This window comes from Oryx dammah, unplaced genomic scaffold, assembly GCF_014754425.2.
Source record: "Oryx dammah isolate SB20612 unplaced genomic scaffold, SCBI_Odam_1.1 HiC_scaffold_11072, whole genome shotgun sequence".
NCBI lineage: Eukaryota > Metazoa > Chordata > Mammalia > Artiodactyla > Bovidae > Oryx > Oryx dammah.
In genome coordinates, this window is record NW_024080466.1 from 372,303 (window position 1) to 393,708 (window position 21,406).

General features: G+C 39.3%; 1 protein-coding gene across 1 annotated transcript in view; it reads left to right on the top strand.

The window, feature by feature from the left end:
• LOC120860411 (CD109 antigen) overlaps window positions 1-19,959 on the top strand; it is a 143,526-nt gene extending 123,567 nt beyond the window's left edge. Inside the window, exons 29-33 of the mRNA XM_040236212.1 lie at window positions 2,874-2,939; window positions 5,252-5,394; window positions 10,436-10,583; window positions 12,940-13,042; window positions 14,977-19,959. Of these exons, the coding sequence (XP_040092146.1) occupies window positions 2,874-2,939; window positions 5,252-5,394; window positions 10,436-10,583; window positions 12,940-13,042; window positions 14,977-15,155 (639 nt within the window). The 3' untranslated portion in view covers window positions 15,156-19,959. The remainder of the gene's footprint in view (window positions 1-2,873; window positions 2,940-5,251; window positions 5,395-10,435; window positions 10,584-12,939; window positions 13,043-14,976) is intronic.
• Window positions 19,960-21,406: the final 1,447 nt, after the last annotated feature.

Sequence of the window (21,406 nt, forward strand, 5' to 3'; positions counted from 1 at the left end):
ATTCATGGAGTTATACAGGGCAGAGGAGAGGGAGGAAGTAGACAGAGGTGGCCAGGAGGGTAAGAGAGAGGAATGAAAAGGAGAGAGACAAGTCCAGCCAGTAATCAGTTCCTTAGGTGTTCTCCACCATCTAGAACACACAGAGAATCACAGAGTTGGATATAGAAGAGATGGGGGAGGGGGGGGGAGAAGAGACAGAGGCCACCTGGTGGAGAAAAAGGAGAGTCCAAAGGAGGAGAGAGTGGTCAAGCCAGTAATCTCGCTGTCAGGTAAAATTGGGTTTTGAAATGTACAAAATTGACAACAAAAACCGAAAAGCAAAGATTAAAAACGTAGAGTAGAGGTTGGATTTTCAAAAATACAATATTAAAGAGAAGAAGCAGAAGGAAGAAAGAGAAAAAAAAAAGAAAGAAAGAAAAAAGAAAAAAATCAAAACACAAGATTAAAAAAGAAATACCAACAACAACCACACAAAGACTATATATGGTGTTTGCCTTAAAAAAGTAGAGTCTTTTTTTTTTTGAAAAGCAATAGTAAGTTATAGAAATAAAAAGTAGAGAAATAGAAGACTTAACAAGTAAAAAAAAAGTTAGAAAAAAAAAGAAAAAAAATAAGGAACGATTGTAAAAATAGTGAAGATATATCTGGCCCTTCTCTGATGTTGTGGACCGTGTGGGGTCACTTCCAAGGCAGTTCCCTCTGTTTAACTTCTTCTGTTTGCTGGTCTCTTCAGTGTCTGAATTCCGTCCTGACCAGGGGGGCGGTGTTGGACACTTTTTTTTTTTTTTTTAGGCTCACTAGTTCAGTCGCGCTGTGGGGAGGGGGGGATGCTGTTTTTGAAGACAATGATCTGCTTTTCTGGTTGCCTGATGTCCTCTGCCTGCATTCAGAGGTTGTTTTGTGGAGTTTGCTCCACGTTGAAATGATCTTTTGAGGAATTTGTGAGGGAGAAAGTGGTCTTCCCTTCCTATTCCTCCGCCATCTTAGGACCGCCCCGTTTGCAAAGATTTAGAAAAGGCAAAAACATAGGTCCTGTCGTATTGGGAGATGAATGAATACCCTTTGAGCTCCTACTGTTTGCAGACCCTGTGCCAAATTTCTTTATGTGTGTTAAATTGTATTTACTTTTCAAACCAAGACTGAGAAGCAAGTACTTTTATCCCCACTATACATATTATAAAACCGAGGCTAAGGGAGTTTAAGTAACTTGCCCACAATCATGTTGCTGGTAACAGTAGAGCTAAAATTTGAACCCATTGTTTCAAAGACCATGTTCCTTTTGGTTGTACCACATTCCTCTTAGGAGTTGATAGAACCAGTAGTAGAATTTTTTCCTTAAAAATGGGATTAAGGACTGTACTAGACCCTAACTTTATTCCCTTGACTAACCTTGCAGGAAGTTGAGGGTAATGGAGGAAAGCAGTGACTTCAAGACTAGAACCTGAGGGAGAAGGGGTGATAGCAAAGGAAAAGGAAGGAATAGTGTTGGTCCAGGTCAGTGATGGCATTTTACTGTGTTCTCAGAAAGGCCAGGGACTTGGATGCTAAGGGAGGCTTGAGGCGGAAGGGGTGACTTGTTTCTTATCTTTCTTGCTCCAGTCCCTACAGAAGGGCTTCCATAGCACTAATGTGTACTTCCTCTGCCTTCACCCCTCGTATCTGCTTTACCCATGAGTTTTGACTTGTGGGGCTGTGTAAAGTTCTTTTTTTAAAAACAATTATACCCCAAAATACCCTTTATTAATCTTGTATCAGTACTGGACTGTATTTTCAACTTTTTGCTTTTAATTTCCTACCATGCCTGATTCAGGTCTAAAGAAAATACTTATTTACTGTTTAACATTTGTGGGAGGGAGTAAGGTGAGTGGGGAAGGAAGGAGGATTTTATTGACTTGAAAAATAATTGTGTGAAGCCTTCTATTACACACAAGATGAAGCAGCAATTTGATTCATGTGCATTTTTGATTAAATAGGGTAGAGGAAAAAACAGTCTATTTCGGCATTATGGAGAGTAATTGTTTGAACTGTATTTTTTTTTTTGAATATGTATTTTTTATTTGTTGAACGATAACATTTCAGGCTACAGAGTATTAATTTCCATGATGCTAATTAAAACCAGCACATGTGTATTTAAGTGATTTGTCTAGACAAAGAAATAGGCAAGCTGCAATCTATTCTTTTTTATGGAATAATCAGTTTTCTTCAATTTAAAAAAAAAAGAAAAAGAAGTGTGTGATCATAACATTTTGTTTACAACTTGCTAATAATCATTATTATTTTGTGGATTCTTGTTTATCTAATTTTCATATGTCTGAAGGTAATTTAAACCATGAACAGAAATTAGTAACATTTTTAAAAACACTGACCATAATTCTGTATATTTACATACCAATGAAATTATTTGCAGAAGAGTATTTTTAATTGTCAAAACATATATAGGGTATTAATTTTATCATAGTAATTATTATTTATCATCATCAAAATTGACTTTCAAAGTGACCTGTGTAAAAGAAGTCCTTTTTTTAAATTAAATTTTTAAAGGACTTTGTTATTGGAGTATAATTGCTTTACAATGCTATGTTTCTACTGTACAACAAAGTGAATTAGCTACATGTGTACATATATCCCCTCTCTCTTGAGCTTCTCCCTGCAACAATCTCACTCCTCTAGGTTATCCCAGACCTAGATGGGCTCCCTGTGCTGTACAGCAGCTCAGAAAATACACTAGCTGCGTATTTTCCATGTAAAGTTGTTAGAGCTTTAGCGTGCAGACAGCTCACATTCCTGATGAGGGAAAACAGTGGTCTGTGCTGGTTGGGAGGACCTGGATATGGATACTTAGCCTTATTTACTTTTTTCTCACTTTTATTCAGCTTGCTGTAGTACAGCCAACTGCAGTTAATATTTCTGCACATGGTTTTGGATATGCTATTTGTCAGGTATGTAATAATGTTTATTTATTGTTTTGTTAAATATGACTTGCTATAATAATTCTTTGGTTTGAGGCACTGATAAATCTTTAACTTAGATGACAAAATTATTAAAGGTTTATTTCCATCACAGTAAAATAAATAACTATCTTTAAAAAAAAGTGTTAGAGCTATTACTGCCTAGTGACTGGACTAGCAACTATATGACTTAATGTGTCAGAAGAATATTTCTTGAGTATTAAATACTTTTTGAGGTGAGGGTTAAAATCCTCCAGTATGAGTCATGTGAATTGCTGGGAACTCTCACCTTTTTTTTGTCAAAATATAGCTCAGACCTAATGCTGGGTAGAGTTTCTATTGTGACTTGATAAATATGTAGCGTTTTACTTACCATTTCTTAATATACATGTAACAGGATGAAGGTCAACATGGTATTATAAGTAATTGACTTGAAGATAGGAAATGTGTCCCTTTGATGTAAATTTTTATATTATTGTAAATAAAACAATTAGAGCATAATATGTTCAGTGCTCTACTATAGGAAGAAAATTCAAAGAAATCTACCCTTTATGGTGTAACTGGAATACAGTTAAATGGAGGTAGTATATAAAATACTGAATGGAAATTATTTTACTTAATAATACATGAAAATCATGGGGACTTAAAATCCATTTTGCATCCCAATAACATGGTTATAAGTCCCCATGATTTTCATGTATTATGTACTTGGTTACAAAAAACAAACCAAACAAACCCTGACAGCTTTACTGAGAAAGTTGTTTAGTCGCTAAGTCGGGTCCGACTCTTTTACGACCCCCATGGACGGTAGTCCGCCAGGCTGCTCTGTCCATGTGGGATTTCCCAGGGACACTGGATTGGGTTGCTGTTTCCTTTTCCAGGGGATCTTCCCAACCCAGGGATTGAACCCGTGTCTCCTGCATTGGCAGGTGGATTCTTTACCACTTAGCCACCAGGGAGGCCCTGAGAAAGTTTTTTAAAAAGACTGTTATAGAGAAAAGATACTTTTTCAAAAACCAGCACAACTATCCTGGTTGAGAGAACAGATGCTTTTGCCAAGACACAATGCTTAGGGCACATGGTCAGATATAATTTGGAAACTTAAAAATAATGTGAAGATTATTTTGTATAATACTCAAAATACAGTAAATGTTTTCTTTTAATCAGGGGAAAAATCACAATTAAAAGGAACAGTATTCAATGAAAAGGATAGAAAGAGGAAAGAGTGAATATATTTGTATTGGTCTTTACCAACAAAGACCATGTGAAAATACTCATTCTCAATCTATCTTTTGATGTGAATAATAAATCCAAAAGTAAATACACAGGATATTTTAGATAAGCTTGAAAAATTATACGTACTTAAACCACCAAATTGGTTTGAATACATTCTTGATAAACAAAATATAGATAAATTACTATATAGATAAAGTCAAATGATTTTTATATGAGGTCTGAGGACACAGCAGTAAATTTGGTACCTACTGGTCAGAATGTTCACCAGTTGTGTGTCTGTATCAACATGAAGAAAACAAAAGGTAGGGACCAATAGGTACTTCTTGTAATGGAGAAGAAAATTGCAAAAAAGCTGGTTATCCAGAAATAGGTATTGACATTTCTTTTAGTTAATGTTTTTGAAAGTGCTCTGGCAAAAGGAGGGCAAGGAAGACTATCAGGTTTGCAGTAATGTTGACCCCTTTTGAGTGATAAAAAGCAAAGCTGTTTTTTGGAAACAAACTGCCAGATTTCTTGTATATAAAGACCCACTTGACTTGAAATCCATCACTTATTTTATCATCTTTGAAAAACATTGTATGATCAAAAAGAAGCCTTAGCCATTGAATAGGTTTCTGTTCCACCAAGGCTTTTGGATAAAGATATTTTGATTTATCTTACCAATAGTTCCAGTTTGTGAAAAATGACTCCAGCTGGACAACAGAGCATAGAAATTAGTGGATACTTTCAAGAAACTTGGCAATAGTTTAGCTTGTTCTCTCATGGGAATGTTTTACAGTATTTGAAAAAAACAATATCTGTGAATATTGTCCATGATGATCTATGAAATTTTGAATATTCCCTAACAATTTTTCTCAATTTTAAAAATCATTGTTTATTAACTTTTATAATTATATTTGTAAATAATGATATTTTGCTAGCTAGTAAAACTAAGATTTTTTTAGATTGAAAATTACAAATTTAGTTGAGTTTATCCCAGTGAATCATTACTTAATTTTTAGAATATATAATTAAACCAGTTTATTGCTAATGACTTATTACTTATGCTTCTTTGTTACTTATTGCAGCTTAATGTTATTTATAATGTGAAAAATTCCAAATCTTCTATAAGCCGAAGATCTATCGAAGATCAGGAATCATTTGACCTAGATGTTGCTGTAAAAGATAATAAAGATGATGTCAATCACTTGGATTTGAATGTGTGCACAAGGTTGGTATCTAAGTCCTCCTTCTTTCTCCTTAAAACATAGATGTGAATATTTAATTAAATATATATGGCTATTTATGGAGAAGGAAATGGCAACCTACTCCAACATTGTTGTTTGGAAAATTCCATTGACAAAGGAGCCTGGTGGGCTACAGTCCTTGGGTCATAAAGAGTCAGACACGACTGAAGTCACACAGCAGTAGCATATGATTATTTATATATTTAATTATATAACTATATAGTTATCTAACTATAGCACTATAAGGAGTTATATTTAGCAGAGATTTCAGTTACACAGTACACTTCTGATTACAAACTAGAATGCTAATTGTATTTAAGCCTTTCTCCACATGCCAAAATTATCAATATTTGCAATTTTTTCTTGTATTTGTAATAAGCTCTAATAGAAAAGTTTAATAAAACTCAGGTTTAATTTATAAAAACTTTAATTGTCATTTAGTCACTCAATCATGTCTGATTCTTTGCGACCCCATGGGCTGCAGCACACCAGGCTTCCCTGTCCATTACCAGGTCCTGGAGTTTGTTCAAACTCATGTCCATTGAATTGGTGATATTGTCCAACCATCTCACCCTCTGTCATCCCCTTCTCTTCCTGCCTTCAGTTCTTCCCAGCATCAGGGTCTTTTCCAGTGAGCTGGATCTTTGCATCAGGTAGCCCAAGTATTGGAGCTTCAGCTTCAGCATCAGCCCTTCCAATGAATATTCAGGTTGACTTCCTTTAGGACGGACTGGTTTGACTGCCTTGCTGAACAAGGGACTCTCAAGAGTCTTCTCCAGCACCATAGTTCAAAAGCATCAGGTCTTCGGCACTCAGCCTTTTTTATGGTCCAACTATCACATCTCTACATGACTACTGGAAAAACCATAGCTTTGACTATATGGATCTTTGTTGGCAAAGTGATATTGCTGCTTTAATATGCTACTTAGATTTGTCATAGCTTTTCTTCCAAGGAGCAAGCGTCTTTTAATTTTGTGGCTACAGTCACCATCTGCAGTGATTTTGGAGCCTAAGAAAATAAAGTCTGCCACTATTTCCATTCAAAAACCTTAATGAATCATGATTAATACTCCAGAATAGATTATTTCTTTTCATTGGTCATTTTTCCGTTAAGCAATTATTCCAGATTCACATTTAACTTTTTGTTTTATGCACCTAACTCAGAGCTTCATAAAAGTGTGCAAGTTCAATGAGGAGCCTAGTTTTTTTAGACACAGTGAAATAACTCTGATTTAGAAGATCTTTGCATTGGATATTTAGGCACTTACAGCTTCTGGGAGCATTTAATAAAGTGACTATTAAATTTGGTCTGTGTCCAGAGCATCTGCTGCTGCTGCTGCTAAGTCCCTTCGGTTGTGTCTGACTCTGTGCGACCCCACAGACAGCAGCCCACCAGGCTCCCCCGTCCCTGGGATTCTCCAGGCGAGAACACTGGAGTGGGTTGCCATTTCCTTCCCACCAGAGCATCTGAGGATTTTGTTAAGCAAAAAGTATCCACTTCAAGACTACTGACTTCACAGATTCAGGGTCTGTGAAGCCACCTTCAGCCTTCTTGCTTATTCTGATGCATACAGCAGTTTGAGAGCAACTCCTTCAGGAAGTTCTCGAATCAAGAGACTTGATAGTTTCCTCTTTGTCAGTCTACTGTGGTTAAGCTGGGTGTTACCCTGTTATGCACTGATCTTGACGAGCTGCTGCCTGCCCTTTTAAAATATCCCATAGTGTCTGATTGGGCTTTCCTGGTGGCTCAGACAGTAAAGAATCTGCCTTCAATGTAGGAGACCCAGGTTTCATCACTGGGTCAGGAAGATCCCCTGGAGAAGGGAATGGTTACTGACTTCAGTACCCTTGCCTGGAGAATTACATGGACAGAGGAGCCTGGCGGGAGTTGTCCATGGGGTTGCGAAGAGTCAGACATGACTGAAGGGCGAACACTTACTTACTATCGCATCTGATTGACCTTGGACTCTTGGTGGGCTGGATGTCACTGATGTGATGCTGAGCCTCCAGGTCCTCCTAAGGTCATCTCTAGGTGTTCCTCCAGGTGGCCAGTCTTCTTAGCCATTGCCTGAACCCAGTCTTTTTCATTACTGCTACCATTCCTACTATCTTGGGTCTCCTTGTTCCTGATTTTAGTATAAATTACCACATGTGTTTGCCCCCTTCCTCACCTATTTGGGCATTTTGAACCAGCAGCACGGGGATATCAGAATCTCTGCAGTGGCTTCCTTTTTAGCTGAGAAAATAGGACTCCCATTATACTCCACTAAGATTGAAACTGGGCTCTGTTCCAGAATAACAACATCAAGTTATTATTATTATTATTTAAACAACACCCACCCGCATTTGGGCTTCCCCAGTAGCTCAGGCAGTAAAGAATCCGCCTGCAATGCGGGAGACCTGGGTTTGATCCCTGGGTTGGGAAGATCCCCTGGAGGAGGGCATGGCAACCCACTCCAGTATTCTTGCCTGGAGAATCCCCATGGACAGAGGAGCCTGGCGGGCTAGTGTCCATGGTGTCGCAAAGAGTTGGATACAACTGAGTGACTAAGCACAGCACAGTATCTGCATTTATCACAAACTTACATGCTAGGCATTGCACCATGACTTGCACATGCAACTCGTTTAATCCTTAGAGTTATTCTATAAAGTTGGTACTATTATTATCCCTGCTTTTCTCATTCACTCCTTTAGTCATTCATTCACTCAGTAAATAAATATTGGCTGAGTTTCCACTATGTAGTGTCAGGATTTGGAATATTAAGGTTAGCCAAAAAGATATAGCCTTATCTTCACATTTGAAAGAGGAGACAAAAATTAATAAAAATGATTCCTGAAAACAATGTTACTGATCTGGCTGCTGGCTGTTTAGAAATCAATATCCAAGAGACAGTTGCTGGTCAAAAGGAAAGACGCTTTAATAAGAAAAACTAGCAGTCTGGGGAGAAGGTGGACTCATGTCCTGAGACCAGCCCTGAGGATTCTGCTCAGTAGTAATGGTTTTTAGAGGGAAACTGGGAAAACAGTCTCAGTCAGTCATTGAGATGGGAGTCAGAGCCATCACCACCTCGCCCTGCACGCAGGTTTGTTGACGTCTTATGATCTTCCTCTAGGTGCTGTCTTGTTCACACATTTTGTTCATGAGATTACTAAAGAAGCTAGGGAAGAGATCTGGCCATCTGTTAATGATTTATTCTTCATTTGTACTCCTTTGATCTATGGAAAGAACCAACAGGTTAGGCAAGATACTGTGTGATCAAAAGATTTGAGAAGTGTGCTTGGGCCAGAGGTGAGCAGAACGTGGGGGTGCCTGGTTTAAGGTTAATCACAATACAGCTTTGCTAAAATGACAAGAAAAGAGCTTTCCTGAGGAGGGTGGTTTCCTGCAAGGAGTTGCCTAGAGCAAGTCAATAAAATTCTAGTTTTGAAAAGGGCAAATTGCTCTTATGGGGCAATGAGATGGATTTTACCTCTTAGGGAGGTCAGGTGAAGACACAGAAGTGAAACTGAGATTCAGACCATGATGGGGCTTCACTATAAGGGGCTCAGGTAAAAATGCAGGATTCCAAATCTTCTTCCAGCATCAGGAGTCAGATGGGCAACAAACTTTGCTATGTAGAGGACATCTATATCTTGTGTGTGTGTGTGTATGTGTGTAGGATCTGGAGAAGGTAAGTGTTTTAATCAGGGTTGGGGGCTTTATAAAAAGGATTTAGATGTTACAACTAGTTTTCTGAGAAAAATCTGCTATGAAATACAAATAGCATTCTAAATGAATTCTTTCAGTGACACTTTATAAAAAGAAAAACTGGTGTTTCAGGCACTTTATTCTCGTCAGTAAGGTCCAAGCTCTTACTCACCTCAGACAGGGTTTCTCTGTGGCATGGCAGTTTAACAAATTCTGCCTCTGGCTGGTGGAAAGACCAGGTCAGCTAAGGCACTTCTGATGATACACTGCAGTCATCAAATCTAGGCAGGTTGGCTGTTTTTCTCGTCTCTAAAACCCTTCCAATTTTAATGCCCATATTGGTTTTCAACAGCATCTCTTCTTGAGCACATTACCAGCAGATGGTTTTGACTGCCTGGGGTTGCCAGCCAGCCACAGTTAGCACTTGTACTGTATGACTTTTCAATCAGTCATGTTTGGCAGGCATCAGTTTGCTGCTTTGAAAAGCAAGTTTTTCTACTGGCCCTTCTTGCTTTTGCCATTTAAAGGACAACAGGAACTTAACTGAATGATGCTGAGACTTCCACCTTGGAGACAAACTGCTTTCCGTAACGACACTGGGCTCCTTCAGATCCAAAGTAAAAGCTCTTGTCACCTAGTCTTTTTTTAGAAAAAATTTATTTTAAAGGAGACAAAACATTGTTGGTGCCCAGATGCTTTGATGCTTACAATGTGTAGAGCAGGGTTAGAAAACAAGCAGTGTAATAAAACTTCCCTGGGCTTGTCATTCTCCCAAGGTGACCAAAGAAAATCCAAAATTTGCACCAAGTATGTGGGAGAAGAAAGGGAAGGACCTTCCCTACTGGATCTTCTTTTTCTAAAACCAGATGAAGAAAAGGTTGTTGAAGACTTGGCCGCCATCTCCTGCTAACTGGTCAAATGATGCCTCTTTTTCAGTTCCTAGCCTTGAGCCGGGGAACTTAGTGCAGTCCACTTTGGAGAAAATGAAAAATGCAGTGCGGTTTGGAATCAACCACTGGAAAACAGAGTTGCCTGCTGAAGGGGCAAAGGCTGCCCTCATTACAGCCCAGGGCCTAAGCCAGCTGCGTTGTAGGCATTTCATGTTGGCGGACAGGTGGACCCACTGTTCTCTTCCTCACGTGGTTGAAACTTATAGGAATTTCAGACCTGTAAAGAAAGGGTTACCTTTTTACAGTTTTCTACAGTAACTTATTTCAACGAAACAATACATATTTGGAATAACACTTGGCAGTTTTAGTTTCTATAAGAAGATAGCTTGCCAACAGCTGTAGGTTTTTCCTAAAGGGTTTTTGTCTCTCCTGTCATCCTTGACTTAGGTTTCTGGGCCCAGCCAGAAGCGGCATGGCCCTTATGGAAGTCAACCTGCTCAGTGGTTTTACTGTGTCCTCGGATGCCATTCCCCTGAGTGATACGGTGAAAAAAGTAGAACATGACCATGGGAAACTCAACCTCTACTTAGACTCTGTAAGTAATGAAACCTAAGTTTCACCTCGGTAACCACTGACAGCACCACTCTTTACTGTGTTCAGAAGCACTTTTATTATGTTTTCTTTATGTCATTATTTTGGCTTTTGGTGTCCCTGAGTGACTTTCACACGGCAACCATCTATTGTCAACACTAACAAGACATTATTATAAAATTAAAGAGAATTACTATTAATGATGAGCCTAATAAAAGTCTTGATAATGAAGTTGTTACTTTATACCAGATGTCCAACACAGAAATTGTTGTGATATGTTTTCCAAAATATAGTCCAGATCTCAAATAGGGAACTCCTGTGCTTCAAGGAATTGCTGAACATATTTATTTAAATGCTGCTGATGGTGAAAGCTTTAGTTACATGTTTTAAAACGCTCATGAGGGACTTCCCTAGTGGTTCAGTGGTTAAGAATCCTCCTGCCAATGCAAGGGACCCAGGTTCCATCCTTGGTCTGGAACTAGGATCCCACATGCCACGGGGCAATATGTGCCACAGTTCCTGAGCCCACGTTCTAGAGCCCACAAGCTGCAACCGGAGAGAAGCCTGAGTCACCCAGAGTTGGTGCTCTGCAATAAGAGAAGCCGCTGCAACGAGAAGTGCACATCCCAACTGGAGAGGAGCCCCTGCTCGCCACGGCTAGAGAAAGCCCGCAGCAGCAGTGAAGACCCAGTGCAGGGGGCTTTCATGAGAGAAAAAGCGTTTAATACATCCCAGAGGGTTAACATTCCTGCACTGAAAAGTTAGCTGCTTGAACATAGAATATTCTCAGAGGTTTGGTCTTTACAGAAAATCATTATATAATATAATTATATTATTTTCATGTACTCTTCCTATTGCTGTATGAAAATTACTGATTCAGGAATAAGGTGCATAAAATATTGTGAGAAAGATTAGTGTGGAATTCAAGACTCTACTTGTTATGTCTCAAAACTGCTGCCACTTAAGTTTATTCTTCTGACATCTGCATGAAATTTATATGTGGAGTTGAAATTGAGTTTTAAGTGTTCTTAGGATTTCATGTCAGAGAAGGCAATGGCACCCCACTCCAGTACTCTTGCCTGGAAAATCCCATGGACTGAGGAGCCTGGAAGGCTGCAGTCCATGGGGTCGCTGAGGGTCGGACCCGACTGAGCGACTTCACTTTCACTTTTCACTTTCATGCATTGGAGAAGGAAATGGCAACCCACTCCAGTGTTCTTGCCTGGAGAATCCCAGGGATGGGGGAGCCTGGTGGGCTGCCATCTATGGGGTCGCACAGAGTCAGACACGACTGAAGTGACTTAGCAGCAGCAGCAGCAACATGAAATCCTGCTGCTGCTGCTAAGTCACTTCAGTCGTGTCTGACTCTGTGCGACCCCATAGATGGCCTATAGATGCCATAGACGTAAGCCCACCAGGCTTATGAGGGGGGAATACGTATGTTTCTTATTTCAGTTTTGCAAAGTGTGAATCAGAATTATATTGCTTTAGCAGTGACTCTACTTTTAAAAAGCTAGTTCCTAAATATTCTCCTTGTTTTAAGACTTCAAAAACTACTTTGGTTATAAAGCTGTTAAAATGAATTCAAAGTCTCTCTGCTGTTCAGTAATTTCCATATATTAAATAGTGCTTGACAGTCATGGACCTAATTTAGGGTTTGAAAAATGCATTTAATGTTTATATATTTAATAATGTAATTAGGTTTGGAGTTTGTCCTGTGTCTGTGATGTTCTTGTTAATGGCTAGTTTTACTGTCTGTTACATTTTGACTGATTGACTTTTTGCTTCCTGCTAATTGGTATGTAATGAAATGTTTGAAGGAATGTATTAATTTCAGATTACTTAACTAGTATTTTTTGCCAGATTGGCATTAAGTATCTTACCTGGAGGCAAAGAGGCTGGCCTTTTGTACCTTACTGGTTGGGGGCTATGCCCCCCTGACTCTGAGGTTACTTCACTTAGTGGATGAGGTGACTCCTATGAGCTGAGGGTGATTCTTCAGAGAAGGGGTCTGGGGTGAGTCAGTAGCAGCAACCAGGATGGGGTGCAAGGCTGAGAGAGGGTTTTTGGTGAAGCACCAAGACCAGGGGCATGCACCTTGGGCTCCTGCATCCTTGACCACTCTAATTCTCAGTATCTGTTTCAGTAAAATGGAAGTAAGAACCATACCGATCATGCAAAGATTGTTTTACAAAACAAATGATGTGATTTATGTAAAGTGCTTACCATAGTACTGGGTGTGTAGCAATGCTCCCTAAATGTTAATTTCTATAACTGTTTGATAAATGATAAGAGAAAGAAATGTCTTTTATCATGAACACAGTCTGCCACCTCTTTAAAAGTCTTCTGTATTTTTCAAGGTAAATGAAACCCAGTTTTGTGTTGATATTCCTGCTGTGAGAAGCTTTAGAGTGTCAAATACACAAGATGCTTCAGTGTCCATAGTGGACTACTATGAACCAAGTAAGTGTGTTCTGGAGTTCCCAGTACTTCAGGAGTTAAGCCAGGCATTCATTCATTCATTCAAAGTGACCATCTATTGGATTAGCTTTGTGGGGGAGGGTGTAGTTGAGGAGGTGAAGGAGGTGGTGCAGCAGGTGAGCTTTCCATTTAAATGAAAACAATGGATAATTTACAAAATATAATCACAAGATAGCACTTTGCATATATTAAAATGATGTTTTTGCTCATAATATTTTAGGTTTTCAACTTACAGTTAAAACAACAAACCTGATGCAGGGAGTCCAGTTATGTTCAGTTCCCAAGGTTGTTTCATTGTTCCAAGCACCTGCTCCATCTGGTTCTGGTTTTAAAACAAGACTTCTTCAGGGGAGAATGTGAACACCATCCGTGTTGGCAAACCTCAGTGGAGTTTAGCTGTTTCTTCACTGAGGGAGATTGTTTTGGTAAAATGTATTTATTATAACAGATTTTTTTATCATTTCAAGAAAAATATAGTCTGAAAAAGGACTTGAGCTTCTTGATTTTACTGGTAACTTTTACTTTATAAAGTATTAGAAGTTTAGAATGTGAAAGGAGAGATCTGGTTTGCAGATCATCTAAGCTGATCAGGACAAATCTCCGTTCAGTCAGGGAGTGACTTTTTTTGTCATTGTGAGACCTGCAGGCTAATGTTTCTGCTTGTAATCACATTCATCCTGAATAAGCACCCCTAGCGGCTCAGAATCATCAGAATGCATGAGAATCGTGAACATTTTCATGTCCCAGGCAGTTGTAGATAATTACATTTTAGAGTACGAGGAACCTGTCCATATGGTTGGAAGTCTTCACAGGGTATTCAAGAGGTAGCACCACCTTGCTCTCCTCCTAAGTCAAAAAGCCAGTTCCTCTCATCTTTTGCTTCCTGTTGGAGTTGGGGTAGAGCATTCACCCAGTTCTTGTGGGACATTCTGGGGACAAACTGATGCAGCATTTTTTTTTTTTTTTTTGGTGAAAGGATGAAACACTCAGCTAGAGACTCAGTGACAAAATAATGAATTTATCCAAATTTCTTATTTAATAACCTAGTTGAAAGATTCTCCAGTTGATATTTCTCAGGTGTATGGAGAACATTTTAAATATATAAGAAGCAAAAAAGATTCAGTCTCTGTAAAGTTTTTTTTGTGGAAAATGACTTATGTATTGGGGGGCATTTAAAATGAAAACATGGGTAAGATCAGGATAATAAAACCCATTCTGAAAAACCCTAGAGTCAGAAAGCATATTTATAAAATTTAAAACAATGTAAAACCATGAAGGAAGTTGGTAATAGAAAGTTTCTTAAAAACTGTAAAAATAAAAATCATTTATGCTTTATAGTGAGTTTATTATAATGCTATTGGTGCTTTATCTAATTTTTTAAAATATTAGGTTGTACTATAAAATTTACTCAAGTTCAGTAGTTTTAGAGACTATGTGCTTAACATTTTAAGACACTGAAACGAGGCATGACACAGAGTTCTTTTCATATTTTTGCATTTTAAAATAAAGTCCACGTAAATATATTTCTCTTCAGTAGTTCTAATGATTAGAACTTTACTTGAAGGCATAGAAAATGTCATCCAAAAATGAACTCTCAAGGAGATTAAAACATCCAGGAAGAGTTTCAGGTTGCACTTGACCTGAGCTGTGCAGCTAGGGTCTGTTTTTTTCTCTTTTAATGCCGGCCAGCTGCTGGTGGTACAGAAACGGGACTTGAAAGCACTGTTTCTCTCTTGGCCTTGCTTCGCAGTTTGGGCTCCTTGTGAGCAGTTTTGCTGTTTTTCTTGTAAAGAAAACTAAAATTATGTGAAGAACGGAAAACTCAGAAAAGTGTATCCAAAGGCACTTACGTTTTGGCAGAGTACCTGTTTCTAAACGCAGGAGGCATCTAAAGCAACGTCTGCCTCTTTGAACAGGGCGGCGAGCCGTGAGAAGCTACAACTCCAGAGCGCAGCTGACCTCCTGTGACCTCTGCGGGGATGCGCTCGCCTGCGGCCCCTGCGACCGCGCCGCCTCGGCCCGCCTCCCGCGCCTGACCGCCGGCCTCCTCCTGCTCTGCCTCGCGCTTCTGTTCTCCTTGCAGCGTTGGCCGTGATTTGATTCCTGAAGACTCCGTGAAACACTTGCATTTCCAAAAGCCACATGCGACTGTCTTGTCTTCATAATCAGATATTACCTCTGTTTAGAAAAATCAGTGTTTTTCTTTTTATGAGTTGGGAGAGGGGTAGAAGTGGGGGAGACGTATTAATAACAACAGGTCCTTCTATGTGTAGCTGCATAGACTCCCCCCTGACTTCTGTGTGGAACAAAAATAAGGATTATTGCAGCTGTATTCTCTTATTTCCCCCTCTTAAAATCTTTTAGGATTTTTTTGGAGGTGTTGTTTTCTCCAGAATAAATGCATTATTTTAGATGATTCTTTTCATTTTCTAGAAGAAATGAGTTAGCCTGGATTCTTAAGCACTGCTATATGTCAGTCTCTGCTTTAGCAGTAACGGTGAAACAAGCCCAGGGGAAGAGCTTGTTCTGTGCCTTCTGTATCTACCACAAACCCCTGCCCACCCCACCCACCCCAGCGGTCTCAGTGCTGTGCTCTGCTGTGCTAAGTCGCTTCAGTCCTGTGTGACTCGTTTTGATCCTATGAACCCGCCAGGCTCCTCTGTCCGTGGGATTCTCCAGGCAAAAATACTGGAGTGGGTTGCCATGCCCTCCTCCAGAGGATCTTCCCCACCCAGGGATTGAACCCATGTCTCCTGCATTGGCAGACAGGTCCTTTCCCACTAGTGCCTCCTGGGAAGCCCATGGTCTCAGAACATCTTTCTTGATCAAATATAGTGTTTTTCTTTAGGATGGAGGTGGTGATTTTTCTTTTTTAAAGGATAATGATGATGTTCTACTTCAGATGTAGTCACATACCCGATCCCTTGCTTTTTGCCTGTTTTCCCTCTGGAGGGAAGCAGAGAGACTGGGCTTTACTGTGCTGCCCATGGCTCAGAGGTTGAGGTCACTGGGAAGTGATCAGAGGAGCCCTGGGTGATTTTCTCTGTGTACCCAGCCTCCAGCCCCCCACACAGGCTTTGTTCAGGCTGAGGGTCAGAGAGCATTGCCACACGTGCCTTATGGGACTTGGACAGGAAGATCCTAGACCAGGAGACACGTGAGTCATGGGCAATGCTCAGTTGGAAAGTGAAAGTGTTAGTCACTCAGTCATGTCTGACTCTTTACGACCCCATGGACTGTAGCCCACCAGGCTCCTCTGTCCATGGAATTCTCCCCAAGAATGCTGGAGTGGGTAGCCATTCCCTTCTCCTGGGGATTTTCCCAACCGAGGGCTTGAACCTAGGTCTCCTGCATTGCAGGTGGATTCTTTACCATCTGAGCCACCAGGGGGACACAACCAAATCCTGTATGAATTGCAGCAGACTGACCTCCCTGTGGTCTGGGAAAGAAGCTGGGGCTTGATGGGGGTCAGAGAGATGTGAAGTGCTGTACACTGTTGGCCAGGGTCCTGTGGAACCTTCTAGATTCAGGTGTCTGAGCGTCAGATCACCAGCTGTCCACTGACATCTAATGCATGCTCTGAACCTTACAGAAGATTCTTGAATTTTGAGCATCTGGCTCGTTGGTTACCTGGTATTCAGAAGGATAATACTCATTTATGTGAGTGACGTTTTAAAGAAAGATTCCTTTCTTCTCTCTTTCTTGTTTGTCCTCTTTTCTCACCTCTTTCTTTTTTCATTCTTCCTTTCCTTCCCTTCTTTCTTTCTTCTTTCCATTTGAAAAACGTTGAAATATTTTAAGATCTTTTATTAAATCTAAAAAGTGGTTTAATTTTACTCCTAAACCCAGCATTTGTCTCAAGGAGATGTAGAAATGTAATTGTTATGGGCTGCAAAGAAGCTGCGTTATAGTATTTTCAGCTGTTTAGAAATAAATCCAAAATTAAAATATACAAATAATATATTTTAAAGTGAATTTTGAAAAGAATGTTTTTATTTTAGTGAATTTAAAGAAATTACAGTGGAGTGGATATTCATGGATTGCTTATGGATATTTTGGACACAAAGGTAGGAATTACTAATATTCAGGTTTTTAAAGCTTGAAATCTGAATTTAGGAAATAGATTCTTAGACTGTGGTCTATGGAGAGAGAGCAGTTAAATAAAGAAAATTAGGGTATATACTTTCAAGTGGGGAAAAGTTTTTACTTTGTGTTACCCCTCTGAAATAGTCTGATCTGAAAAAGACACTTGGGTTTGGGCCTTCCTGTGTGGGATTTTTGGCTTTTATATGTTAGGACTTCTTTGGTGAAAGTATCTTAAAGTGAACTTGGAGGAGGGTGTTGGCAAAGGATCCTGCCTCCCCAGTCCCGCTGCCCAGAGAAACTCATACTACCCATCAATACCTTTCGATTCTGTAGCTAAAACACTGTTCATACCTGACTTCAAGTATAGAATCTTAGGGAACACAAGAATGGAAAGCCATTGGAAGACGGTGTAGCTTTTTAAAACTATTTCCTCATTTAAAAACTAGAGATCTGATATTTTTTGTGTGAATTATTTCAGAGTTCAGGTTAAACACTTGCCTTGTAACTAATATTTTAATGTATTAAAAATACATTATAGATGTATTAAAATGTATTGAAAGAGAGGAGGAGGATGGGATTGAGGAGGAAGAGCTGGAGCGGACGGAGTCGGGAGAGGGTGGTCGGTGGTTGGAGGTGTGTGGGCAGTGGGGATGCCTCTTGGAGGCAGAGTCTGTGACAGCCATGGGCTGGGATGAAAGGGTCCAAAAAAGCCACAGGCATCTGGGTTACAGGAGAGCAGTAGTAGCAGGAATTGACATTATTAACTTTTTTCTGCACTTAGTATGAGTAACAATACTAAAAACCATGTTTTTTGCCTTTTACTTTCCTGATGGTGAAACTTCTCCAGTGCCCTCAATTTCATTTACTGATATAAATCTGAAGTCTCTCCTTCTTTCCTGCTGAGTGGGAACCTCATTATTAAGACACCAGCATATGTTGCTTCTAGTTTTGACTGGCCAGGGGTTCCAGACATGGAATGTTGGGAATAACTAGTAGCCACATAAATTCAATGACAGATCAACGCTATTATATTTGGTTTCAACATGTTACTGCCTTCAGTTATAATTCTAAAAAGGTAATTAAAACCCATTAAAATATGTTGGGTCAATGAAAAAATTCCTCTTATTGTATTGTCCTATTATACTTTATGTTTTTAAAAATACTCTAACAATAACTTTGGTTTGGTATTTTGGTTATATTGTAATTTGTGGAACATTGTGTTAAAATCCAGATATATGCTTATTGCCTAACAGTTTGTTACTTACATATGCAATGCTATATTCTACATGTGGGAATTTTCAGAATTGTACATAGCATAATTCTCCCTGCTTCCATTTTTTGAGCCTGAGTGTAATAATTTTTTTAAAAAAGGTTATATTTAACCATAATTTCTTTTTATGTTAAATTTAGTTACAAATATTCTGGCAACAGAATGCTAGTAATCTTTATTTTGATTATTTTGATCCAGTTCAATTATTTTGATATCATTCATTTTGATATCATTCAACATGTTGACCATCCAGTTTTAAAAATTGGAGCTATGATTTTTCCTTATCATTCTTTAAAGGAGCTGTTTTATTAGTCTTCCAGCATGTAATCTGGAGTTTTTTTGGTAACAACCTCACTTCTAATTTGCTTTATTGAAGTTTAATACTGATTTTTATAAAAATATGTTGTAAATACCTCCTGACAAGGTTCTTTATCACAAAGACAGTACTTACTTGGAGCTCGTTAAGCAGCTCCCATGAATCCAGGTGCCATTACTTATTTGTGGGTGCATCATTTTCTTGCATTTTGTAAATTTGAGAGTTAGTGGACTGACTCTTGGAGAAGCTTCAGAACCTTATATACCCTAAAAATACAAATATATATATATATATATACCCTTATATACCCTAAGAGGCTTCTATTAGAAGAATATTCTATTTTTTGTTTGTTTTCAAATTCCAGTAAAGCCTAGCACATTTAAGAAGTTAAAAATTTCCTGTCATCTACTCAATTGATATTCATGTTAATATTAAATATCTTAAGTTGTATATTGGGAGTAATTTGAGGTGCAGTTATTTTCATCACTACTTTCTTCAGGGAACTAAGCGATAAATATACATTTTTAATGAAGACTATATCAGTTGTGTGTAGGCTTGTTTCAAAACTATCTCTAGCCATTGAGTTGTGTTTTCAGGTGCCTCATCAGAAGACAGTGCCACATGTATCATCTCATAAAATGTTGCGGTTTATTTCAGGAGTTATAATACAGGAAAATAGATATTGCTTGGGTGATTTCTGAGTTTCTCACTTCACAGGACACTTACACATTGGTATGTGTATGTCTTTGTAATAAAGATGATATTGGTACATATTTAAGAAAAATTCCATGTCATGAGGCCGTGATTTACCACTCTTCTGTCAGGGTATTGAATCAGTGGTAGAGGATAGTTCCATGTTCTACTTACAGATCCTTAAGATTTATCTTTGATAGATTTAATAGACTATGGCTCTATTCTGGTCCTTCACACCTTTATGTTTTGGATTTTTACTGAGGTGCAGTTGATGTGGTAGAGTCCATTTCTTCTGTACACAGTAGGCTTTATAAAATTTTATTCATAAATCTATTTTAAGACCTTGTTTGCATATAAGAAGGATACTATTGAAATAAAACATTTTCACAGAAACTAAAGCTTTATGTATTGAACCAGGGTGATTCTGAAAGCTTAAATTTTAAATGTTAGAGTATTGTTATATTGTTAATTATACTTGATTATGTATTCAATAGGAAATCATGCTTTATCAATAAAAATGAAAATTTCCATCGATGTATTACCAGTGCTGTTTTTATTTTATATCATGTGTATAGCACATCTCTTTTACATAAACCTATTTAATGGTGAGGAATGGGATGTCTGAGGGTAGATTTGAGGGGTGATTATTGTTAGATTTTGACATAATGAAGGGAGAGAAACTTGGCCACCAGCTGCCTTCAGCTCCCTCTTCATTCTTTGCAGTTGTTGTTGGAGTGGGATGTGTGGAGAGGTAAGTGATACACAGATGAAAGATGTGAGGTGAGGACTCACTTAGCTTCTGGAAATTATGCAGAAATACAGAATGCATGGGCTTTCCAGATGATGCTAGTGGTAAAGAGTCTGCCTACTAATGCAGGAGACGCGAGAGATGCAGTTTTGATCTCTGGGTTGGGAAGATCCTCTGGAGTAGTAAATGGCAACCGGCTTCAGTGTTCTTGCCTGGAAAATCCCGTGGACAGAGGAGCCTGGTGGGCTGCAGTCCATGGGGCCACAGACTCGAACATGACTGAGTGAGCACATAGAATGCACAGTTTGTATACCCAGGAAGATGGAGGCATGGACTCCTGCATCCACAAAAGTTTCAGGTATATTTTCTGGATTTCTCCTTGGTGTTAACAGTTTTCTTGCCACAAAATTTCTAGGCTTCTGTGAAATGTTAAAGATAGCATGCATGCCTGCACAGTCCGACTCTTTGGGACCCTGTGGGCTGTGGCCCTCCAGACTCTTCTGTCCATGAAATTTTCCAAGTAAGAATACTGGAGCCAGCTGATATTTCCTACTCTAGAGGCTTTTCCTGACCCAGGGATTAAACCCACGTCTTCTGCGTCTGCTGCACTGGTAGGCAGGTTCTTTATCACTGAGCCACCTGGGAAGCCCCCTAAAGACTGTATCAGTTCATTTCAGTTCAGTCGCTCAGTCATGTCCAACTCTTTGCAACCCCATGAATCACAGCACGTCAGGCCTCCCTGTCCATCACCAACTCCCGGATTTCAGTCAAACACGTCCACCGAGTCAGTGATGCCATCCAGCCATCTCATCCTCTGTCGTCCTCTTCTGCTCCTGTCCCCAATCCCTCCCAGCATCAGGGTCTTTCCCAATGAGTCAACTCTTTACATGAGAGTTGGCCAAAGTATTGGAGTTTCAGCTTATTCTCAAGAGTCTTCTCCAACACCACAGTTCAAAAGCATCAATTCTTTGGTGCTCAGCTTTCTTCACAGTCCAACTCTACATCCATACACGACCACAGGAAAAACCATAGCCTTGACTAGACGGACCTTAGTCGGCAAAGTAATGTCTCTGCTTTCGAATATACTGTCTAGGTTGGTCATAACTTTTCTTCCAAGGAGTAAGCGTCTTTGAATTTCATGGCTGCAGTCACCATCTGCAGTGATTTTGGAGCCCCCCAAAATAAAGTCTGACACTGTCTCCACTGTTTCCCCATCTATTTCCCATGAAGTGA